This window comes from Bombus vosnesenskii, unplaced genomic scaffold (genome assembly GCF_011952255.1).
Source record: "Bombus vosnesenskii isolate JDL3184/JDL3185 unplaced genomic scaffold, Bvos_JDL3184-5_v1.1 scf7180000013352, whole genome shotgun sequence".
NCBI classification, from domain to species: Eukaryota; Metazoa; Arthropoda; class Insecta; order Hymenoptera; family Apidae; genus Bombus; species Bombus vosnesenskii.
In genome coordinates, this window is record NW_022882988.1 from 3,808,081 (window position 1) to 3,829,532 (window position 21,452).

General features: G+C 42.9%; 1 protein-coding gene across 5 annotated transcripts in view; it reads left to right on the forward strand.

Moving 5' to 3' along the window:
* LOC117236710 (irregular chiasm C-roughest protein-like) overlaps positions 1-20,580 on the forward strand; it is a 155,996-nt gene extending 135,416 nt beyond the window's left edge. For 2 of the 5 annotated variants that reach the window (XM_033499898.1, XM_033499903.1), the window contains exons 4-13: positions 2,260-2,460; positions 3,253-3,380; positions 5,639-5,790; positions 6,734-7,044; positions 8,211-8,451; positions 9,480-9,635; positions 10,232-10,479; positions 11,171-11,406; positions 12,078-12,207; positions 12,503-16,966. In XM_033499898.1, the coding sequence (XP_033355789.1) occupies positions 2,260-2,460; positions 3,253-3,380; positions 5,639-5,790; positions 6,734-7,044; positions 8,211-8,451; positions 9,480-9,635; positions 10,232-10,479; positions 11,171-11,406; positions 12,078-12,207; positions 12,503-12,601 (1,902 nt within the window). In that variant the 3' untranslated portion in view covers positions 12,602-16,966. Of the gene's footprint in view, positions 1-2,259; positions 2,461-3,252; positions 3,381-5,638; positions 5,791-6,733; positions 7,045-8,210; positions 8,452-9,479; positions 9,636-10,231; positions 10,480-11,170; positions 11,407-12,077; positions 12,208-12,502 lie in introns of all 5 variants that reach the window. The other 3 variants (XM_033499901.1, XM_033499902.1, XM_033499899.1) reach the window with 2 other exon arrangements.
* Positions 20,581-21,452: the final 872 nt, after the last annotated feature.

A 21,452-nucleotide genomic window follows, 5' to 3' on the forward strand; every position in this document is an offset into this window, starting at 1 on the left:
GCTTTTAAAGAAGGAATAATTTATATTTCTTATATACAGGGAAAAGCTATCTGTTTCCACTCTATTTTTCCTAGAGGCATCAGTTCATTTTTTTTTCTTCTTATCGGGATATTCATAACTTTTTAACAAAAATAAACGGCTTCTGGTAACAATAATCCAGCGGCGCTTCTTAACGTTGCTAATAGCCAGACTGCGAGAGTTTATTTCCCGAGTATTTATAGAAATATTAAAGGTGCAAAAACGCACAGGTTGCGCATAATATGCAAAAATATATAAAATATTCAAAATACTCGTAGCAAGTAACGTAAATCTCTATCTAACTTCTTTACTTATATCCATCAGAATTTAATGATATTTGCAGTCTACTAATAACTACGCTCTTGATAGGATATTAATCTTCCATTAAAAAATGCAAAAGAAATTTTGTCGTTCGTCTGTACCATAAGAAGTAGTATAACATTATTATCTACATATAACCTCCTATACATAGCGTACATAGCGTAACACCAAGAATACTAACTAGAAGATAGAAATCCAGCCACGAAATCCCAGATTAGCGTCGATTACACGAAACTGCGGAGTAGCGTTTCTGATCGGAAATATCGGTATCGGTGTCGAGCCAGGTTGCCCCAGCGGCACGAGATTTCTAATTAGAACCGATTAGATCGATCTCCGCTCGCTGGAATCGCCGCTACGAACTTAGGCATTCCGGGCGTGATATCGGAGAAACGATATCATCGTCGTTTCGCGGAATCGTTCCAACAACGAGATTCGCGCGTGTTTCCAGGAAAACCAGTCGACTAAGGATGAAAGAAAAAAACAAAAGAAAAGTGTCACGGTGCTATGCATATATATATATATACATCTGGTGGATCGGCTCGGGACGAGAAGGGATTTTCAATCAAGTCGGCTGCAGGCTGAATTAATTCCGAAGAAAATTCGAAAGTTTGGAAAGCGAGAGCCGCAGATGAAGCTCGCGGTTGCCGGAAGCTACGTGCAAGCCGAGGGATCCGAACTACTTGCTGGCCCGTTAGAAACCCGATCAAGAGGATCGATCGTAGCCGAATTATTGAATAAAATATATGACGGAATCCGTTATAATGAAATAACTTCCGATATGCTCGGTCCATCCCGGTTCTCTCTCATCCCCCTTGACTGTGTTCAACCTCGACTTCTGACGCATTCTTCCTCTGTTCGGTCGATAAGCTGCACTCGGAAAATCCGACGGATCTCTTGCTGAAACGAGCCAACTGCTTTTAAATTAATGATCGAGAGCGCGGCAAAGTAGGTGGTAACTGGTATTCGTTAGGGAAGACGAATGAGTTGGCAGTTTGTGGCAGTTTAAAACAACGAACTATCATTTTTCGGGAGAGCACTGTTGCGATTGATATAGGGCACGCTTTAAACTGGCTGAATATTATACAGGGTGATTTTGCAGGCAAAGACAAATCGAAAACGCGGAATAAAATATTTTTCGTATACCCGAGTCTTTGTTTTCGTGGTAGGCAATTGATTCGGAATATTCGTTTGATAACAGTGATAACATATCTCATTGTACGTTTTGATATCAAAGAGCAGACGATGATGCAGGAGATTAAAAAATAAATTTTATTACTTTACAGACTGTTGAAACTATTTCCATTCGGCTGAACGTACAATTCCCTTGAAATATTTGTGAAATTAAATTTCCTTCGTTACAAAGCAATGAAATTAATCATACGCGAATACGCTATACTTGCAACTTACTTTTTCATTTAAAATTACCCTCTTCCCGGTTCCACTCCCAATTGAAAAATACCTTGTATATCGTTGATAAAGTTCTTCGACTTTCGATTAAGTTGAATTTAAGCAGAGACATACACACGAGATAATCACGGTAAAACTGTAAAACGTATTAACGTGTGAATAATTGCGTACCGCTTTAGGTACGAGTGAAATTGGCAAAATCTCTCATGCATTTCTAAGTTCAAGTTCCGTGACATCACATTGTCTGGAAAACACACTTCGGAAGAACGAATTCTCGAAAAATAAACAATCTGGCAACTCGAACTTTTCAGCTTCCTGTTCCGCGCAGCTGCCTTCTTAGCTCGTTAATCGGATTAGATAACCAACCTCGATATCAGATTAATAGGTTTCCTATTATTCATTCGCTGTTGCATCTGCCGCCCACCATTCGAGTAGAATTGGCGAAACACTAAAACACTGATCGCCCACATCGAAATTTCATCCCCGATCCAATTAATCGCCGTTTAATTACAGATCACATGGATCGACGGGCTGGGGAACGTGCTGCACAGAGGCATCAAAACGACGAAAGAATTATTCGACGACGGCCCCTTGTACACGGTGAAATCCATCCTGAGGGTAATGCCGCGAAAGGACCACGACAACACGACGTTCACGTGCCAAAGTCAGAACGCGGCCGACCGCACGCCGCAGAATGCGAAACTGCGCGTCGAGGTAAGTGAAAACGAGAGAAAGGGACTGCGGAAAATTGGGCCATCAAACACCATTGAAACGTCGGCTTTGATAGTTTTGGGGCGGTTAGCTTACGCGCACTTTTTTCTGACAATCCATTTTTAAAAAAGAGAAACCAGGTTAACATAGCAGCAGCGCGTGAACCCGGCCAGAAACGCGGTAACGAGCTAAAGAATAATTAATGTCGCGTCCCGAAAACTGGTCTGTGGCGTAATCGCTATCCGACACAGAGAGGATAAGCTCTGGCCCCCTGCTGGCCCGGGTTTCTGCTTTCTTCCTCCGAACAATGGAAGCTCTGCGGTTTTCGTTTCGCCAGGCTACCTACCAGAAGGGAAAGAGAATCAAGTGACGCCGACAAAGAGAAGATCGTTTCGCTACTTTTCGCGACGATGTTAATGATTCACGATGACGAGGTCGTAACTCTCCCTGTGTGTCGCGCGAGCTGCACAGCTTCGGACATGACTGGTATACGGGCTACCAAACGATGATACGTTGCGTGGTTGCTACATCATTTACTTACCGACTTGTCAACGCGCGATATTAATTGCCGAGAAATTACGTCCGACGACAGAAAATAAAGTGCAACGGCGGCTTGTGGTATTCGAGAGTGTCACGCGAGCCGACGCGAACCGGAGAGCCGATCGATCGACGCGACGACGATGGTCATGAAAATTTGAGCATCGGCTCGCGTGACATTTCAAGCATCTCTCTTCTCCCCCTCTGAATCGCATTCGACGCGTATCCATATCGAACGCCTCGTATCTCGTGTTTCAGGTACGCTACGCGCCGAAAGTGTCTCTGAGAATCCGGTCGGGCTTGGGCAAGAATGGCCGCATCGTGGAGGGTAGCGAGCTCCGTTTCAAATGTCGCGCCGAGGCGAATCCACCGAATGTCGAGTACAGGTGAGTGGGAAACGCGCGAGTAACGCGACTACCTCGCTGCTTTCATGCACCCTTCCTCTACGTATATCCCTCCCATTTGGCAAGAGACGCAAACGATATCCTTCGATGATCGATACCCGCTACAAGAGCGCTCGTCGAATTTGGAGCGTTGTTGCTGCATGTGGCCAGATGTCGATGTAGATGGTTTCATGGTTGCATGTCCGTCGACGATAGACCGGTACATGACGAGCGTAGACGGCCTGGGAATACAAGCGTTCCTTCCTTGATAGATCATGCTACTCCAATTCTAGCACGTTCATTATAAAAAGAACATCGTTGCTTCGAATGTCGAGTGTACTTAGGGATCAAGGGCTTCAACTACGCCATATCATTAAAATAATTGTTATTTCTGAACGACAGATTTCAGGTTTTCTATTATCTGGTTACTGATACATAGGACTTGAATGATATACGTTTTAGCTTCTATTTGAATATTACTTATATATATCATATTTTAATATATATTTTATTATAAATTTCAGAATTTAATATAGTTTCAAACAATCCTTTCATCAAAAACACAATTTCAAATTATTACACGAAACATAGTTTCAATTTGTTCTAGTTTTCAAATAGAATATGGGCGTAATAGCAAGTGGAATATGGAACAGGGTTGTAACAGCATCGTAGAAGCAACAACCATTGGACTTGTCATTCGTTCAAAGTTCCAAGTATATCAATTACCTTTCAACAGAACATCGATATATACTCTATCCGTATAAATTTTCCAATAACGAACCACGAACTATACTAGCGAAATTTTCTCATCCTTTCGTTTCTCTATTAAGGACTAACGGTGTCTCATAATACTCAAAAATGTGCAATGTTCAAGATAGAATTTTAAGATACCGAAGATTAGGCGACACAAATCATTCTACTGTACTATTCGCTAAGTTAGGAAATGCTTAATTCGTGGATTTTTAACGATAACAGAAGGAGACGGATGAAAGGGAGAAGCATTGGTTTATCAAAGAACGAAGTGGACCAGCACACACGAAGACAAAAGGAGAATTAGCAAGCAATCGGTCGTGGCTCGTAGAAAGCAAATAATTGATACTCCTTTCAAAGAGAGGACAATGCAAAGTTTAGGACAATGTTGACCGGTAGAACGTACGTTGCGTTACGCGTTGCCTTGTTGTCTGTTTCGCTGTCCTAGCGATCTCTCTATGTGAGCGCATACGAGTAGACGCGAGTTTGTATACGTCGACGTATATCAGTTGTGCCGTTTGTCTAGCGAGTCCGATAAAACACAGATCGCGAAACGAAAGCGAAACCATACTGTCCAATGTGAATGGCTTTACTTTCGTATACGTGCGATTCGGGAATAATCGAGCAGTGACAGGAAAATAGACGAGAAACTTTTACATGGTTTCATTTAAGGTATAGCCCTTGACGAAACATCGATTTACTCGGGTTCGTGTGAAATCGAAACCGTAAAAGCCGGCTAGAATCTCCGAGCAACTGTTTAAGACGTTTACGGCGGAAGTTTCTACGACGTGTAATTTCGCGAAAATAATAAAAGCCAGGTAAAGAGTCACGCCGAGGGACCCGAGTGCTATTAGCGACGGGACTTGGATGGTGCTAGAACGTGACCTACTACGAAAGGTGCGAGAAAAAGGCATCCTTCCTAGGATACACGAGCCACGAAAGTTTCGTGATCGTTTCATTCAGTTTCTTCGGTTCTTTGCTAACGTATATGAGCACGCGATTTGACCGGTTGAAAGAGACCGCCTCTCCCCCGCTTTTATTGCCATCCGGACCAATCCTCGTCGCTCTTTTCATCGATTGTACCGGCGAACGAGATAAATCTTGCGGCCGAAGAACGGCCGTAAACCACGATCTCTCGACGAAGATCGTTTCTAAAGGACTCGCCACTAATTCGACGGGGGTTATCGTTCTCGCTTTTCCTTCGTCCTTTGTGGTCCGACCGAAAACTCCTATCGATCGAATCTGAAAAATGAACGAGGAGAATCGTGCTCGAGTATTATAGAACGAAAGACGATCGTGGTAAGAAAAACGAATTGTAGAATAGATTGGAGGAGATAGAAGAAGAGGAAGATCGAAAGAAGCAGCGAAGAATTTTCAAAAATGCATAATTATTCCTTGAGACTTTTTCGTCGCGTCGATCGACCGGTAGCAGCAGCTTTTTGCGAAGCTGCCGCCTGCAAATTATACAGCAATTACACGTTCATCAAGGGTCTATCCTTTTTACTCGTTAGGTGGTTCATCAACGAGAAAAAGGTGATCGGCGACTACACCACGGAGATGATCATCCACAACGCAACCCGCGATCTCCACGACGCGATTGTAAAGTGCGAGGTTCACAACGATGTCGGGAAGAGCGAGGACACCGAGACTCTGGATATCACGTGTGAGTATGCAAACGAGGTGAAATGTACATCAAGGCAGAAAGGGAAATAGGAATAATTTTCGAGTCGTATCACGCTGACGATTCGTATGAAGAATTTCGTTTCGTGTATTTGCCCCATACGAAAGAAAGCACGCGTTTAGTATTCGCTGACTCGGCCTCTCTTTATCCCATTCGTTCATCCGGAAGGGTGCTTCGACGTCGTTTCGTCGTGTTATTTAGTCGGGATCCGGTTGGCGGGCATCAGCGAAATTCGGGATAACGCTTGTCAAAAGCCGAGGCCGAGAATAAATTGGACTTCTTAGGAGAAAATTTGCCGTCATATTTTCGGAGGTAGTTCTTCACGGATCGTATTCTCGATTTATGGATCTCCTCTTCGCTGTGTGAACATCGCCTCCTTCAAAAGATCAGACCAACCAAATTCGCGTTTCGTGACTTGTTTTGCGTTAAAAGCTTTGTACTGTAAAACACGATACAACGAACGACGCGTGATAGAAGCTAGGTACGATCAGAATTCTCTTGCACAATAATTTATCAAATAACAATATTAATAAATTGAAGAGTTACAAGTTATAAGTTTCCCTTTTACGATTTCATAATTCTTTATTATGTGGAATAATCGTATAACTTGTAAAATTAAAAATAATCAAATACCTGTAAAATTTCATTTCTTTCATTACCATTTGTATCGTAATTATCTGTATCGTTATTAACACTGCTAACGGCTTCACGTGTGAAATTGTAACATTTCGCTAATAATATTACTTCAGTCGCACGAGAGATCTTTGACCGTTGCGCGTTTCATTCGGTACATTCGGCCGGTTTGCGAATATTATACGTATATGATATCACAACAGTTTAGAAGGAGAGAAAAGAAATTCTTTTCTTTCGCTCCCTGACATATCAATTTAGAAAAATTGTACGAGGTGAAAATTAAATTTCACAGACGGGCCACAGTTCCGGCACCAGCCAATCTCCGTGGAGACGCAGTACGGCGCGACGGAGATCTTGCAGTGCGACGTCGACGGAAACCCAACACCGGAGATCCGTTGGTACCACGAGGACTCGGAGCGACAGGTCGCTAGTACGCCGAACATCAGCGTGGTGGTGAACCACGAGACAGCCGGACGGTACTTTTGCAAGGCACACGTACCGGGTTTTCCGGAGCTGACGGGCTACGCGAATATCTACATCCGGGCGTCACCGAGCATAGTGTCACAGAGGGTGCAATATGTACCCGACGAGGGCGTTGTCAAAGTAATTTTGCCATTGAGATTCTCCTTTATATCTATAGTTCATATCCACATTCATTTCTTATTTTCTGTTCTTGTTTTCTTCCTTTTTTTTTTTTTTTTTACGATCATGCATAAGTATTCGTCCATCTATCGTAGTCGACTTTTTCAACACATTATGACATGTCATACAATATTTTGTCATTACATAACAGTTATAAAAGGAATATCACTCTTTCCGTAGTAATAGAAGAATAATTTCAGTGCTTTTGATTTCAATTTCATGCACATACGTATAAAATTTGATATAAATTTTATTAATATATATAGAAATTACAAAGCTATTTAGTACAATGTATATTTCGCAGAGATGACAAAAATATTTAAGCAGTGATTTATCCATTGCATTAATTAATTAATTAAACCTCGATATTCAGTGGCCACCTTATGGTCAACGCTTATTTTTATTGAATATAAGTTTGCAATAAGTATCTTGTAATTTTCAAATTTGATAGAAAGATTTTTATAGTAGGTGTTGAAACAATTTCGTGAGCCAGTAAATCCATTTACCTATATGTGTGTACACTGGGTGTGCTAGGTGGACGAATACTTAGGTATGCGATCAACTGTACGTTCCATTATATATAATAAGAAAGAAAGCGTCAAAGCTTCTGTCGATTATTGAAAACAGTTATTTTTCGTTTGGTTTTCGACGTCTCGTAAAGCCGACGAACGCGACGCGGCTCCGATTTATATCAGCCATAACTTGCGCGCTGGGACCAGAAACGAGGCATTTATGGAAAATATGCGAAAACCGCAACCGCATCGCTAGACTCTGTGTCTCCGAAAATCGAACGGCCTCGGAATCTATGTAACAGATGGTTTAGAATAGCGACGCAAAGCGACCGGATATTTTTCGACAGAATTTAGACTAGACGGATGAACATTCATAGGGCGAATACAGCCATCGACTAACCATATTTTCTCTTCTTTTTTTTTTTTTAACTCGCTTGTTTTCCTCTTTTTTATTCTTCATTTTTACCCATCAATGTACAACGCGCAATGGTCTTAAAAAACGAGACACGCGAAAAAGAGAAGCACACACGGGTATCGGTCGATTCGGCAAGAAGGGAGCAAATGTCTGGCAATTGGAAACGATTTTTATTCGACTATTCCTCGTCGATTTCGCAGGTGAAGTGTACCGCGGTATCTGTGCCAAAAGCGGACTCGGTGGTATGGAGCTTCGCCGGTCGCGAGCTCAATTTCTCGTCGAACAATACGCCGTTCCATGTGCAGGAGGAATACACCGGCGAGAGAGTCGTCAGCACTGTCACGCTGCTCGATCCCATATCCACGTACTTCGGGGATTACAACTGCACGGTCACGAATAGCTTCGGCACGGATTCCGTCATAATCAAGCTGACGGCACACAGTAAGTTCATATCCATTATAAACGACCTACCTTTCTCTTTCTCTCTTTTTTCTACCTTTCTTACTCTTTCTCTTTCTCTCTTACTCGCTCTCTGCATTCTTTCCTCTCGCGATTTCATGCTTTTCTTCCATGTATGCGCGACGCGTCCTCGAAAAACTGCTACGTTTTCGGTCCATAAAAAACGCTGCAAGCGTTCCAGGGACAAGACGAGAAATATATCAATGAGAAAAAATCGAATCTCGTTCGACGACGGAGTCACGCGTTTCGAACGCTTCGAGATCGGCGCGGAATTCTAACCAACCGCATTTCCAAATCCGTCAAATCGCGACCGTTCGTCCTACGATGAAATAAAAACATCGGTGACGGAGTATCGAGTGAAACCACAGAGTGTGTGTACGGTCGGTGATTTTGCATTTTTGTGAAACACGCGTCGGTATCTGATACGTTCGATCGTAGCAATGACAAGATGAACCGGCGATTCGTTGGCCAGTCAGACAGGCTGTAGTAAAATACGAGTCGAAGTTTTTTATTTGAACATGTCCGATGGAAACAAAAATAACGAAAACAAATGGCACTCTAAGTCTCAATTTTTGCCGCGATCCTTGTTCATCGTAACTTTCGATCGAACCTAGCCAATTTTTTTCCCCGATAATTCCGACCGATCTTTCACAGATCCGTCCGTTCGACTGCACGGCGTTCGTTCTACTAATTCAGCCGGTTGATTCTGTAAATTTTCATCGATACACGCTCCGGACCACGTCATAAATTCCACGGGATTCAATTAACCGACGCGCGTTCCGCGTGCACTTTGCAAAAATTTAATCCGCATCGTTAAGCAGTCGCGCGCACTCGCGTCCGACAATTTTATACTAGAGTGAACTCGTCGTCGGGCGCAAACACCGATCGTCGCGCAATTTTAAGAGGAAAATTGAAGAGGAAGTGAAAATATAAAAAGGAAAGAGATGAGAACGATATTGTTTCACTCGTTGAGCCAAACAGCCGAGATTTTAACCATTCGTGACGCTTAGCGTTGATTCCAGTCGATTGGCAACTGATTCTCATCATCGGTGGATTGATCTTCTGCGTGATCATGATTGGCGTGATCATTATACTCATTCTACATTGCCGCGACCGCATCAAACAACCACGACCGAGGACGGCCCAGACTCAAGAGACTGATATGCGTGAGTGAAATATCATGTTCGAACGAATTATAAAGTCATTAGTCACGTCCGTTTCCCATTGCTTTTATCGTTTTTCGTGACTCGAGATTTCATCATTTCCAGGCAGTCGCGGGACTGCTTCGAATTCTTCTTGTCTATGAACGAGACACCAACGTTATCGTTCGGCATCTATCGTTAACGATACGGAAAAACGTATACGTATAACCGCGGATGAATGATAGCTCATTGAATGCAAACGAGTCTGATAAGTAGCGAGCTGGTATTCAAACGTACTTGGGTGGAGTCAACGCGCGATATCTAGTGGTCCTTCAGTAGCTTTCTAAAGCGTTTGTTTATGCTTGATCCAGCTTAATTTTTTCTTCCAGCGATTATACGCTTTATAGTTTCGTAACAGAGTTATCCGATATATTTTTCTACTTAATACATCCAAGTACTTATTTTCTCGATCGTAATCGGCATCGACTCCATTTACAGACCGTTTCGTACTCTAATCCTCGATAAATACTCGATGCAATGGACAGTCACGCAGGATATAACTCTCATCTGGAATCTTATTTTTCTCTATGCTGATCTTTTCGAATTTCTTTCGCCGACAGAGGAAACAGATTCGAACGCGGATAGATATCGAGAAAGTGACAGAAGCAGCAACCTGTCGGACGTTAAAGCGGATATACGGGCGGGATCGAGTGTCAGCAACGCGGAGAGCGTGACAGCGCTTGACAGCGAGGGCGAAGGAAGCACGAGAGGTGTGAACGCTTTGGCGCTGGCCGGCCCTGTACCCAATCCCTTGGGTTATCGTTACAGCGCCGATTACACGGAACCTTCGTTCCCGCCGAAGAATAACGTAAGTATAATATAACCAATGCCATACTCGTTCGAACTACCAGTATTCACGTCCGAAAATTTCTCTGCTCGCAATCTCGCGTTTTGCACGAGGAGGATGCCAAGAACCGGAGCCAGAGCGTAATCTAGTTTATTTCACGAAGAAACAGCGAGCTTCTAGAGTGCATATTAAAGCGTAGAATCTCTCCCCTGGGCATGCACTCACGCGAACCGTGTAGATTTAATTTGCAGTTTTTAAGAATTTCCCCACCGAATCCTAATACCCTTTCCAAGCTTTGCTGCGTGGAACATTTGGAATTCGACCACGTCTCAGATCTCCCTTTTACTATGATAATCTGTACCGATCCTAATTTCTGTACACACTGAACGAATTATAATGTCGAGACCTAGAAATGTTCCTGGGTCGCGGAACCCGTGCCAACGTCGACCGTGCACGAACGTCTTACGGGTCGATGCCACGACCTTACGTCGCGAGCGTCGAGAAAATTAATTTTATATTCGGCACGGCCCGCACGTTCCGTCTTTCGTGTTTTCATAAAGCAACAAGAACAAACTTTCTGTATATGGTAATTACCAAGTGTTTTTGATCGTTAGGTATACTCACCCCGTGCTGGAACGAACGGTTTGTAAGAATTACTGGGAAATCATGATATCTGTCGCTAATATTTGCCCTTTTGTTTCGTTTGTTGCAGGACGGTAGTAACAATAATGGTTACGTACCGTACGTAGATTATACCCGCGACTATATGCCGCCCACGACGCAAGGGGTGGGTGCATCACGGGAATCCTTAAGCAGGATACCGTCTGGCGGAATACTAGCGTCAAAGAAGATCGGTCTGAGTTCTGCGAATTTGGGCTCCTCCACTCCGCAAACCACCCCAGCGATCGACCCACGTTTCTCTGCAACGTATGGAAACCCCTACCTCAGGTAAAGTTCTCAGGGACTTGGCTGCCGCCTCTGCCATGCCGGGACGGTATCAATGGAACTCGCGCCCCCTGTGTCATCAAGCCCGCAATCTAGTTCGACGCTCTGGATAATAGAGGAAGCTTTGACCCACTGTAATTGTGTTTTGGCGCAGTAATCCTACAGAGGCGCGCACGAATTGCACCGAAGACGATGAAATTATAGTCGACGGTAGTTTGGAACGTGATATTCCATGAATCGACGGCGGATGAAAGGAAATCGTTGAAAAGAATAGAGTTCGTAGAGGGATGATCGAACGTGTGGTGTAAAGATGCGGCAGGGTAACAGAAGATGATACGGCCGCTATTTCGAGAACTTGACGTTGGGACAGCGTACGCGTTAACGTTATAATATTTACGACGTATTGATTAACGGATTTACCGCGCCGCGTGTGCAATCGTTTCCGGGGATTAATTATATTCCACGTAAATTATGAATCGTCTGTCTTGAATATTTATAACGTCGATTCGAACAGATCCCAGTCACGTTTAATATTAATCGAACAAATCCGCGCTTCGTCGTTCGATCAAACAATTCTCGAACGACCCATACACACTATAATCGCGATATTTTATACGATAATATAGATCACGCAAGAAATTGTTCTGATCGTTCTTTCCTCTGCCAAACAATAGAATGTCAGCCGCGGAGCAACTGAGACACGCGCCACACACGGCTGTGCCGGGAGTAACGCCAGCACCACCGCCCTACACGCAAGCAATGAGAATGAATAGCTTGAATACCTTGAACGGTGCTGGACCGCAGGTTAGTACAATGGCAGTGAATGTGTGTCAAATTCCGAGGCACAGTTACGACATCTCAGGTACATTCCTACGCTCACCTGAACTAGTTCGAGTTTAGATCTTGTTCGAGATAATTGTGCAACCAATTGATTCTAATCGCGCCGATTAAATCAATCTTATTTTTAATGTTACACCGCCCACTCTTATTCAGTGCAATGTGCATTAAGTGCGTTCACCGCAAAGTCCTTATCGATCCAAACGTTACAATTCCTACGAGCTCGATGCTAATTTTCTGTAACTTTTTGATAATCTTCCAGGCACCACTTTCGGCGCACTACATCACGGGCGGCCCAAACGGTGGAGTGGCGACGGTAAAGCGCACCTCGGCGGTAGGGACGTTAGCGACGCACGTATGAGGCCAGGGGGTCTATCCGAACTAGAACCGTCGACGTTCGGACCTAACTAGTACCGCCTTCGAGAACCGTGAAGCCATCGAATGGACTCGGCAGTCGAATACGCTCAGGTCGCACGAAAAGTTTCTCGCAGAAAATTTAGAGCAGAACTACCCTTATCAGAGCCACGATAGCGTCGAATTTGAAGATCGTGATATCGTTCGGCGAGCTTCCACGATCGCACCCGTGCCAGAAGTCGAACGATTGCTCGAGGAAACGAAGTCGAAGGACGAGACGAGGAAATTTCGATTGAAGGGACGAGCGCAACGAATGGCTGAAAACGGCGAAGCATTGAAGTACATCGAGATAGTGTTACGACAATTACGAAGGGCCAGCCGTGATCATCGACAACTCGTGGAGCAGCGTCATCGGACCGTGCAACCGTTTCCTGCGTCTTCGACGATCGACGAATATCATTTGGATAAGTCGAACGTACAAAGTTTGAGGATTCCACGCGGGCAAAGCGAGGAGAACCGGATTGTCCGTGACATCTCTCGGGACACGATCGAAAGGTTACAAGAAGTTGGAACGAGCGAAGAACCGCAAGAGCTTACCGAGTATCCCGGCGTGAATGTTACGAAGAAACTGTTGGCAAAGAAGAAGACATACGCGAGAGGCATTTACCTACTGGAAACGATGCCCAGGAGGATCCACGAGAGGATGAGCGTGGCGGGCCGGCAGGGTCTACGATACGTTCCTGCTTACGAAGGAATTGACACTACGATTATTCAGTAAATGCGCTACGAGCTGGTGAAACAACGGGCAAACGTGAACGCTTAAGACTGCTTGAGAACATAGAGTCTGGCAAAAAATAGCTCTCGTCAAACTTGTAAGCTATTCGACCGGTATGGGAAGATCGTGAAGGATGCGAGGATAGTTGTAAATTTTGTTGGCCGACTTCGAGAAACGGCAGAAACAAGAATCGAATTAATGGCGAACAACTGTGGTAACGACAATGACCGATCGAGCTTGTCGAGAAGAATTGATTAGCCTTGACTACGCGTGGTACTCCATTTAAGAAGACTGAATCGTGGGATAAGAAGGTTCCTTCATCGACTCGGGAACACAGTGTATTTTTCTCTATCGTCTAATAGAAATAAGATAGTCGACTTTGTACATCGAAGAGACTGGACTAGGATAAACGGGGTTATCGTAAATGTCAAAGAAATACGTGGCTCGACATGGTTCGATAGAAATCAATTAAAAAAAAGAAAAAAACAAAAGAAGAAGAAGAAGAAAGGGAATGATCATCGAAAATGGGTAGTTGGTGGATTAGCGAGAAACGAAGGACGGTGGTTAGGTTCGTAAATCGAAGGAGCTCTTCGGAACGAGAACAGACCACTCGGTATCGACAATCTTTTATTCGCATACTTATAGATCTCGATAAGTATTTAATGTTGATTCGAAACGTAACGAAAAAAAAAAAAGAAGAAACGAGAATCGAATTTCATCGCGGATCATTGTGGTCGTAGTAGCAGTCTCCTAAACGAGGGAAAACGCCACGAGGTGAACAAGAAAATAATGAACATCGAATAATTGTGCTTCGTACGGATAATTCGCGTTTTGAACATGTGATACGTAGACGGATGTCCAGGTAAGAGTGACGTGTTGAATACGAAGAAATCGTTGGATCGCGTTGTCAACACGGACAGGCATAACGTCTCGGCTGCTACTTCGACGTCACGCTGTGTCTCGCTGCCTTTTTTTATTTGTAGGAAAAAATGTTAGGTCTCGCGCAGTATTCGCAAGTAAGCGCACTAGACGAGGAAAAAGGACACTTCGAACGGATCGTGCTGCTTGTCTGACAAGATTGATCGCGATCTCGTGTCTCCTTCCGGCCTGAGGATTTTCAATCGTGAAAATACGCGCGTTTGGAAAGCGATCGAAGCGTTCCACGGGCCGAACTTTGTAAAATAGATAGCTAAAATGATGATTAGATATATACATATATAAATATATCACCTGTTGTCAATACGAACATAGGGCCTATAGTTTGGTGGCGCTACAAAAGCAAAGCTGTATCGGAATAAGCTCGTTTGTGAATGGAACAGCTTCGTGTAAATAATATTATAACGATATTAACTAATAGACGATCAAGCAGAGGAAACAACGTGTTAGATGTAATTGGTCGTGTATCTCGTTTCGGGAGAAAAAAATGGAGCGCGACTTAAAATGGAAAAAAGAAGAGAAACTGGCCGAGAATTCTTCGTTCGATTACAATCGTTATTAAGTTATCTTCGTTCTTGTCGAAAATGTTTTCTTGTTCGTTTGCAATGCCTGTAGCTCGTCGAACGAGGATCCAGACTTATTAAGTTCTCCTCGACGACGATCTACAACCTCGAAATAGAGAATCCTCAAGTTCAAAGAAAAACACGGTAAAAAAACGAAACAAACAGATATATCGCTCATTGACGTCGCGATGCTATGCAGCGAGCATAATACCATTGATTACGATAACGAAACAGGGTAGCCTATCAATTACTGAAACGATTTCGAAAGAAAAAGGCTGCACGCTACGGATTGGCCCCATACTCGCGTGGTGCGTCGGTGATTAAAACAGAATTAGAAAAAAAAAAGGAAAAGGAGAAAAGGAAATGTAGGGCTCGAGCAAACGTGTCGGTGACGACGATGGGATTCGAACGAACGATGACGGTGATCGTGGCGCATTCAGAGCTAAAAAAGCGAATGAATATACATTTGTATTGTGAAGAAAATATCTTTATATTCAGACGTATGTAACATAATTTCTGTACATAACTGGAATTATTGCTCACCGTATCTCGTAAGATTTAGTTAGTTTTGTAACTGTGAAAGAGAATGAAAAGATAAAACACTATGTGCATATCGGATACTACGCGGACAGTTTCGCGACGGACAGTTCCCCTCGAAAGTTTTCGACCCTGTCGTCGTAGATCGAAAAAGAGAAAGAAAATCAGTATTCGTAATATAAATACTTCCTTCCTATCGAGAACTCATTCTCGATCCCACGATCGATCGCGATCGTGCGCAGTCCGTCGTCACGAAACGATCAGTTCCTCTGTTCGCGCTCGAATCGTTTCGTCGAGAAGAACGCGGTCAGATCGGAACGAAATTACACAGTGTAGTATTATCGTACTCGTAAGTATCTTTCCTCTCGTAATTCGATCGCCGTGTTCTTCTTGTCGCGAAATCGACCAGCCTCGTCGACGGAGTCTCCCATTTCCGGGCCATGGAACTGTCCACCGGAAGTCCAGATTATTGTACATCAATCATTCTGTACAATATTCATCCTGATGTTACTGTTAACTATTTAAAAGAATGAGAGCGTACGTGGGTGAGTGTTAACGAGTGTAAAAGCAAAAAAGGCGAGAATGACTGTGAGAGAAAGAGAAAGAATTTTGAACTTTTCACATTCAACGCGCGCAAACGAAATACTGTGCGCATGCGCGTGTGCCAGAAGGCCCGGGCGCCGTTTCGCGGCACGCGCGCTTGCGCGTACGATCGCACACACGTCACGTGTAAATGTATAAATGCTTGGTGGAATTCCGGATTGTACAGGTTCAGCGGGGTGAAGGAAGAAACAAAAGACACGAAAAACGTACACGGTGGAAACACTCGTTCGATCCGTGGAAACGAATCCGCGTACATTTACAGACGGCACGAGGCCGTGTCAGAAAGAGGAAAAGAGAGAGATCTATACATACAGACACATGATTTCTATTATAAAAATGTAGGTTATAACGAAGTATACTGCGGGAAGTAATTACAATCAATGTACTGGATGGTCCAGGGCAATGTTAAAATTAGAAAAGTTTATGTCGTTTGAACCTTAGGAGTTTGCGCCTTCTTGCCGCAGGGCCATCCTATACGTATTAATTGGTTATCTGTCAATTATTAATTAAATTATATCGATTTCTTCGCCTTTAGTCAAAGAAAGGAACGAGAGCCAACGCGAAGTTTCCTCCACGAACGCGGCCGTGCGATTTCACCATGCGAACTGCATGCACTCGAGATATCGCGCGCGAATCTCTTCCTGCGAAGCTTCTGTTCGCTTATTCCGGTTTAAGGAAGTTCGCGGGTAAGAGCATGATCGATAACTTCGAATAGTTTATTTTTCTATAGTGCAATCATTTCGTTTCGTGCAATTCCCGACGTCGTTGTTTTCATTGAAAGGTTTATTCTCGCGACGCGCAAACTCGCGCCTCTCGAAAGAATTTCGAAACGTTCGCCGCATCTCGATGAGGAAACTTCGCGCTCGGCTCGGTCACGCTGTGTGTTATAAAGCGCGATATTGTTAGGCAATTTATGACGAGTCCTGTGACGAACGGTTAAGCGTTCTCTAACTGAGCGCGAAAATGGAAAAGAGAATGAGTAGAGAAAGGGATGAAGAAAGGGAAAATATTGCCTAATAGGGTGAACGAGGGAAGTTTTTTCAAATTTGTTGATACATTTCATACTTTACGATTAGGGATTATGGCCTATTACTAACTATTTCGCAAACCTTATCCGGCGATCCGATCGTTTTTACTATTTCACGCGACAGAGTTAAACGAATGGCGATTTAATCAGAATTCCCGATTTTGAGGCGTGAACGAGAGGAAACACAAGAACGAAAAAGGCAACGTTTTAATTCAATGAAATGTGCCATACCGTTTGTTGCGTAAATAACTCCTTGACGCTCTCGGGTTTAAAAGCGAGAACACTTGAACGAACAAAGAAACAGAAATACGAAAAAATACTGTCAACCTCCAAACGAGATATGTGAATTACCGTGCATAGAGCTCGATATCGGGGAGCATGTATTTTAAAAACGATCGAGTCGACCGTCCACGCATTTGTGAAATGGAAAGTGACTTTTTAGAAAATGAACACTTTTTCGCGTGCTATCCATAAAAGCTACGTTAAACACGTTGCATCGATTACTGAGTATAAAGAAAAAAAAAAAAAAAAACGCTATTTCGAATTCGACTGAGCGACATATAGGAGATACGATATATACCCCCATATTTTTCTCGATGTTAAAGCTTTTTTCTCAGAAAGCGTTACGCGGCGTGTAATGCTGCCTGCGAAAAGGAATTCAAGCGAATCGTTGCGAATCTTTAAAAATTAATCGGCGTATCGTTTGTATAATATAGCGGTGAGGATCCGATCGACAGCGATCGTTATCGTACGAGTATCGTAAGGGCGGTAGGAAAGAAGATAAAAGAAGGATGATCGTTCTGAAGCGACGCGAGCACTTCTGATTCAGACCGACCATCCGTTCGATCGAAGACTTGCACTTTGAATTCTCGACGAAACGACGTTTCTTTTGTTTATTGTGTACGATAATCTTCTTGATCGTGTCGTTTGTATGAAATCGAAGGGAGAGTATCGCTAAGTTATCATCCGACAAATCCATTACGTTTTTACAGAAAGAAACTTTTCAACGTACACCGTGTGTAGTAATCTCGACCAATAATTTTTGATACGAACGCGCCAGGAATTTATTCGACTTTTGGTACGTCTCGAACGACAACGCTTGGGAACAACTTAACGAAAACGCACTCTTATCACACTCGTCCCCGGTATGAAAAATCATCTCGTGAAACAATCTCTTCCAGTCAACGTTTCGGTCCACGCGCATCAAAAAACAAACACACCCTCCAACATCGATCCACTTTTACAAATACGATAGACTGTTTTACCGGTACACTAAACAAACGAACAAAACGTGAAAGAAAAGACTGTAAACGACTGCTCGTTGAAACTGCATCGAACGTTAGCGATGCATGATAAATTCGCGTACGAAGAGGTCGGTGCACAAGTCGCGTGACTCGGTTTGGATCAATCTCTCATATAAAATGAGAAAAAGAGAGAGAAAGAAAAGAACACGACAGAATAGCTCGTGGTAATAATTAGGAACGTTCGCGATATCTATCGAAAGATCATGTTACGACAAACACGTTATTACCATTATTTTTCTGTCGTTCGTTACTTTTTTGCTTTTCCTTCCTCCAGTTTTCAAACGGCAGCTTGGCCTTTCTCGGCCTCTGCTAACGATGTCTGAATCACATTCGTTCGAATCGAATTTTCCTTATACATACAATTAAACCGCGCACAATGGAATTTCAATTACGTTACGGAGATGCAACGAAGTTCTTGTAACATTAGACAATTGGCTCGACAAAGAAGCTCGACAAAAATTCCGAACATCTCGTAGGAAAATACGTTTCGAGACGAAGGCTCGCCTAATGCCCGGCCATAATGGTCGATTACGGTAATAATGCGTGTACTAATTGCGGGGAACGTTCGGCGAAGTACCGATGGAAAAAGAAACGACACTAGGAAACGGTAACGATGTGTAACACACGAGGTGTAACGCGAGGAGTCGCGTGGCGCAAATGCCACACCGAGGCGAAAAGTAAATTAACCGAACGAAAGGTAACTCGATCTAAAAGAAATACACCGAAACTCGAAGGAAACTCTCGTAACGCGATTAAATGCAAGAACTTTTGTTGCGAACCCGTTACATCCCCGACGCTATCGCGCATCGAATTGGCAAACTTCACAAGCCGAAACCTGCGCCACGAATGAAGTTCGCCGAAATACTATTCCGCTGACTATTCATCCCCCGACTCCTCCCTCCGTATTTGATAACGAGTTATTATCGATCCGTTTACTTACGCGCGTTTAGCGTAACTCGGCGTAGCTACCCAATCGCAACCTTTTTTTAACTCGATCGATTTTTCGAACAAACCGACCGTTTCTATTGAAAGTGAACTAATATTTAATTGTTAAAGAATAGAGGGGAAAACGAAATTATATATATATATATAATTATATACCTACGCAACATCGCGTACACACGCCTTGCAGCCGATACTCGGTACGTTGATATTTCATCAGCGAATCGGTCAATATCGATGATCCTTTGACGAAACGAACAGAAGTGCACCAAGTGGACTATAGGATAATTCGAACGAAAGGAGGGTGAATAATAAACATGTGTAAATATTTCGAACACTAGAGATTTGACTATGAACAGCGAATCATACTTTTTAGTGTACATTACTTTGTATCATAATAGCCTAACGAAACAATTTAGCTAGACACTTTTTTGAGATCTCCTTATAAAAAACGAAGGGAAGGAAGAAGAGAGTCGCTGTTTCTGGGGTTTTTGTTTAACGATCGATCATCGATCTTACTATCACGCTGCCTGACAGTGAATTGAATCGCCGCGAACGCGATATGAAAATCAACGACCGGCCATCGTGAATTTCGCAGCTTCGTATTTCGCGATCAAGCGCTCTTTTGTGACAACAGGATACGTCACACGCGGATCTAAAATGCACAAACGAATTGCTATCGCCGCTTTAACGGTTGGACGCATCCCTCTCTACGTTCTAACGGAAACCAGGTCGATTTGTCAGAAACGATACACATTTTTCATCCGCATCAGAAAGAAAGATATATATATATATATAAAATATAAAAAATATATGCTTCGAAAATCATGAAACTTTGATCCGTATTGGTTCGATCGCAATTCGATCCAAAATTCCTCGCACGTACATACCTGTAGCGCAAAGATTGGGCGCGAAAACGAAACCCACGGGAAAAGACAAAGCATTGTTCGCACAAGATCTTCCGTTAGCGAGAAAGAAATTTTAGTAAAAACAGGGAGAGAAAGAGAGAGAGAGAGAGAGAGAAAGAGCGCGCATTTTTGAGTGAAAGGGAGCGAGAGAGTTAAATAAAGATTTTCTTTTCTTGAGAATCGAGGAACGTACCGCGAAGAAACTACCGAGTCTTACTCTTCGATATCGACAGTGTGCCAATGAAAAAAACTTTTTATTCCGAGTTTAGCTAACGTCTGTCGCATTTTCTCATTCCCCTTCGATCACTTCGCGAAACATACACACACGCGCGCGCGCACCATATAACCTTAAGGACATGTAAGTACAAAGGAACAAAGAAAAGAAAATAAGAAGAAGCTTAGAAATTTTCAATGTTTTCCGCGTCGCGACAGTCGATAGGTATTAACGCGTGCCCTTACCACTAGTGTACACCTGGCCGATAAAACTGACATTGAAACTTTCATCATTTCCGTTCAGCCCACTCGCTTCCCCTCACTGCCATAAGTACACTCACCCTTTGATCGAACTTCGTGTTTTCTTTTATTTTCATTTTTGTCTCTTCTAATTTCTTTTTCCTTGCCCGGAGGACTAAATTTTACGAGACGGGACACGTTTCTTTTCTTTCTTGCAACGCGAATAAAAGAAAAGAAACGACAAGACCAAAGAAATGTTTATTTTAATGTTGTGTATATTAATTGAGTTTATGTCGTATAAATTTGATGATGCATTTATTCATGCGTTACACCGAGTGCTTTAATTATTCTTTCTCCTCTTTTTTTAATTATTATTGTTAGCATAAGTACATATTCATATGAACATGAACATTCATATGAACATTGAAGTATGTTTTTTTTAGATAAGTATCCATCGTCTATTATCGTAATCATCGTGATCGATCGGCGCAAAAAATTTCGTACTTGTAAGGTGTACATTTTTGTTTACGCGACTTTTATCATCCATCATTATAACGCAACAACGATTTTTATTATTATTATAATTATTTATAGTTAATTGATTTACATACTAATTATTAAGCAGCCAGTGCCGTTTATTTTATACTTCTCGTAGAGTGTAATGTGTATCACTGCTGTTATCATATTTTATTAAATCTTTGCCATATAACAGCCCTCGTAGTCTCACGTTTTCACCCTTCATTCCATGCAAGACGATCCCATTTCTTGTCTGCAATCGCAACTCTCCTCCCAATATCAATACCTTTTTCA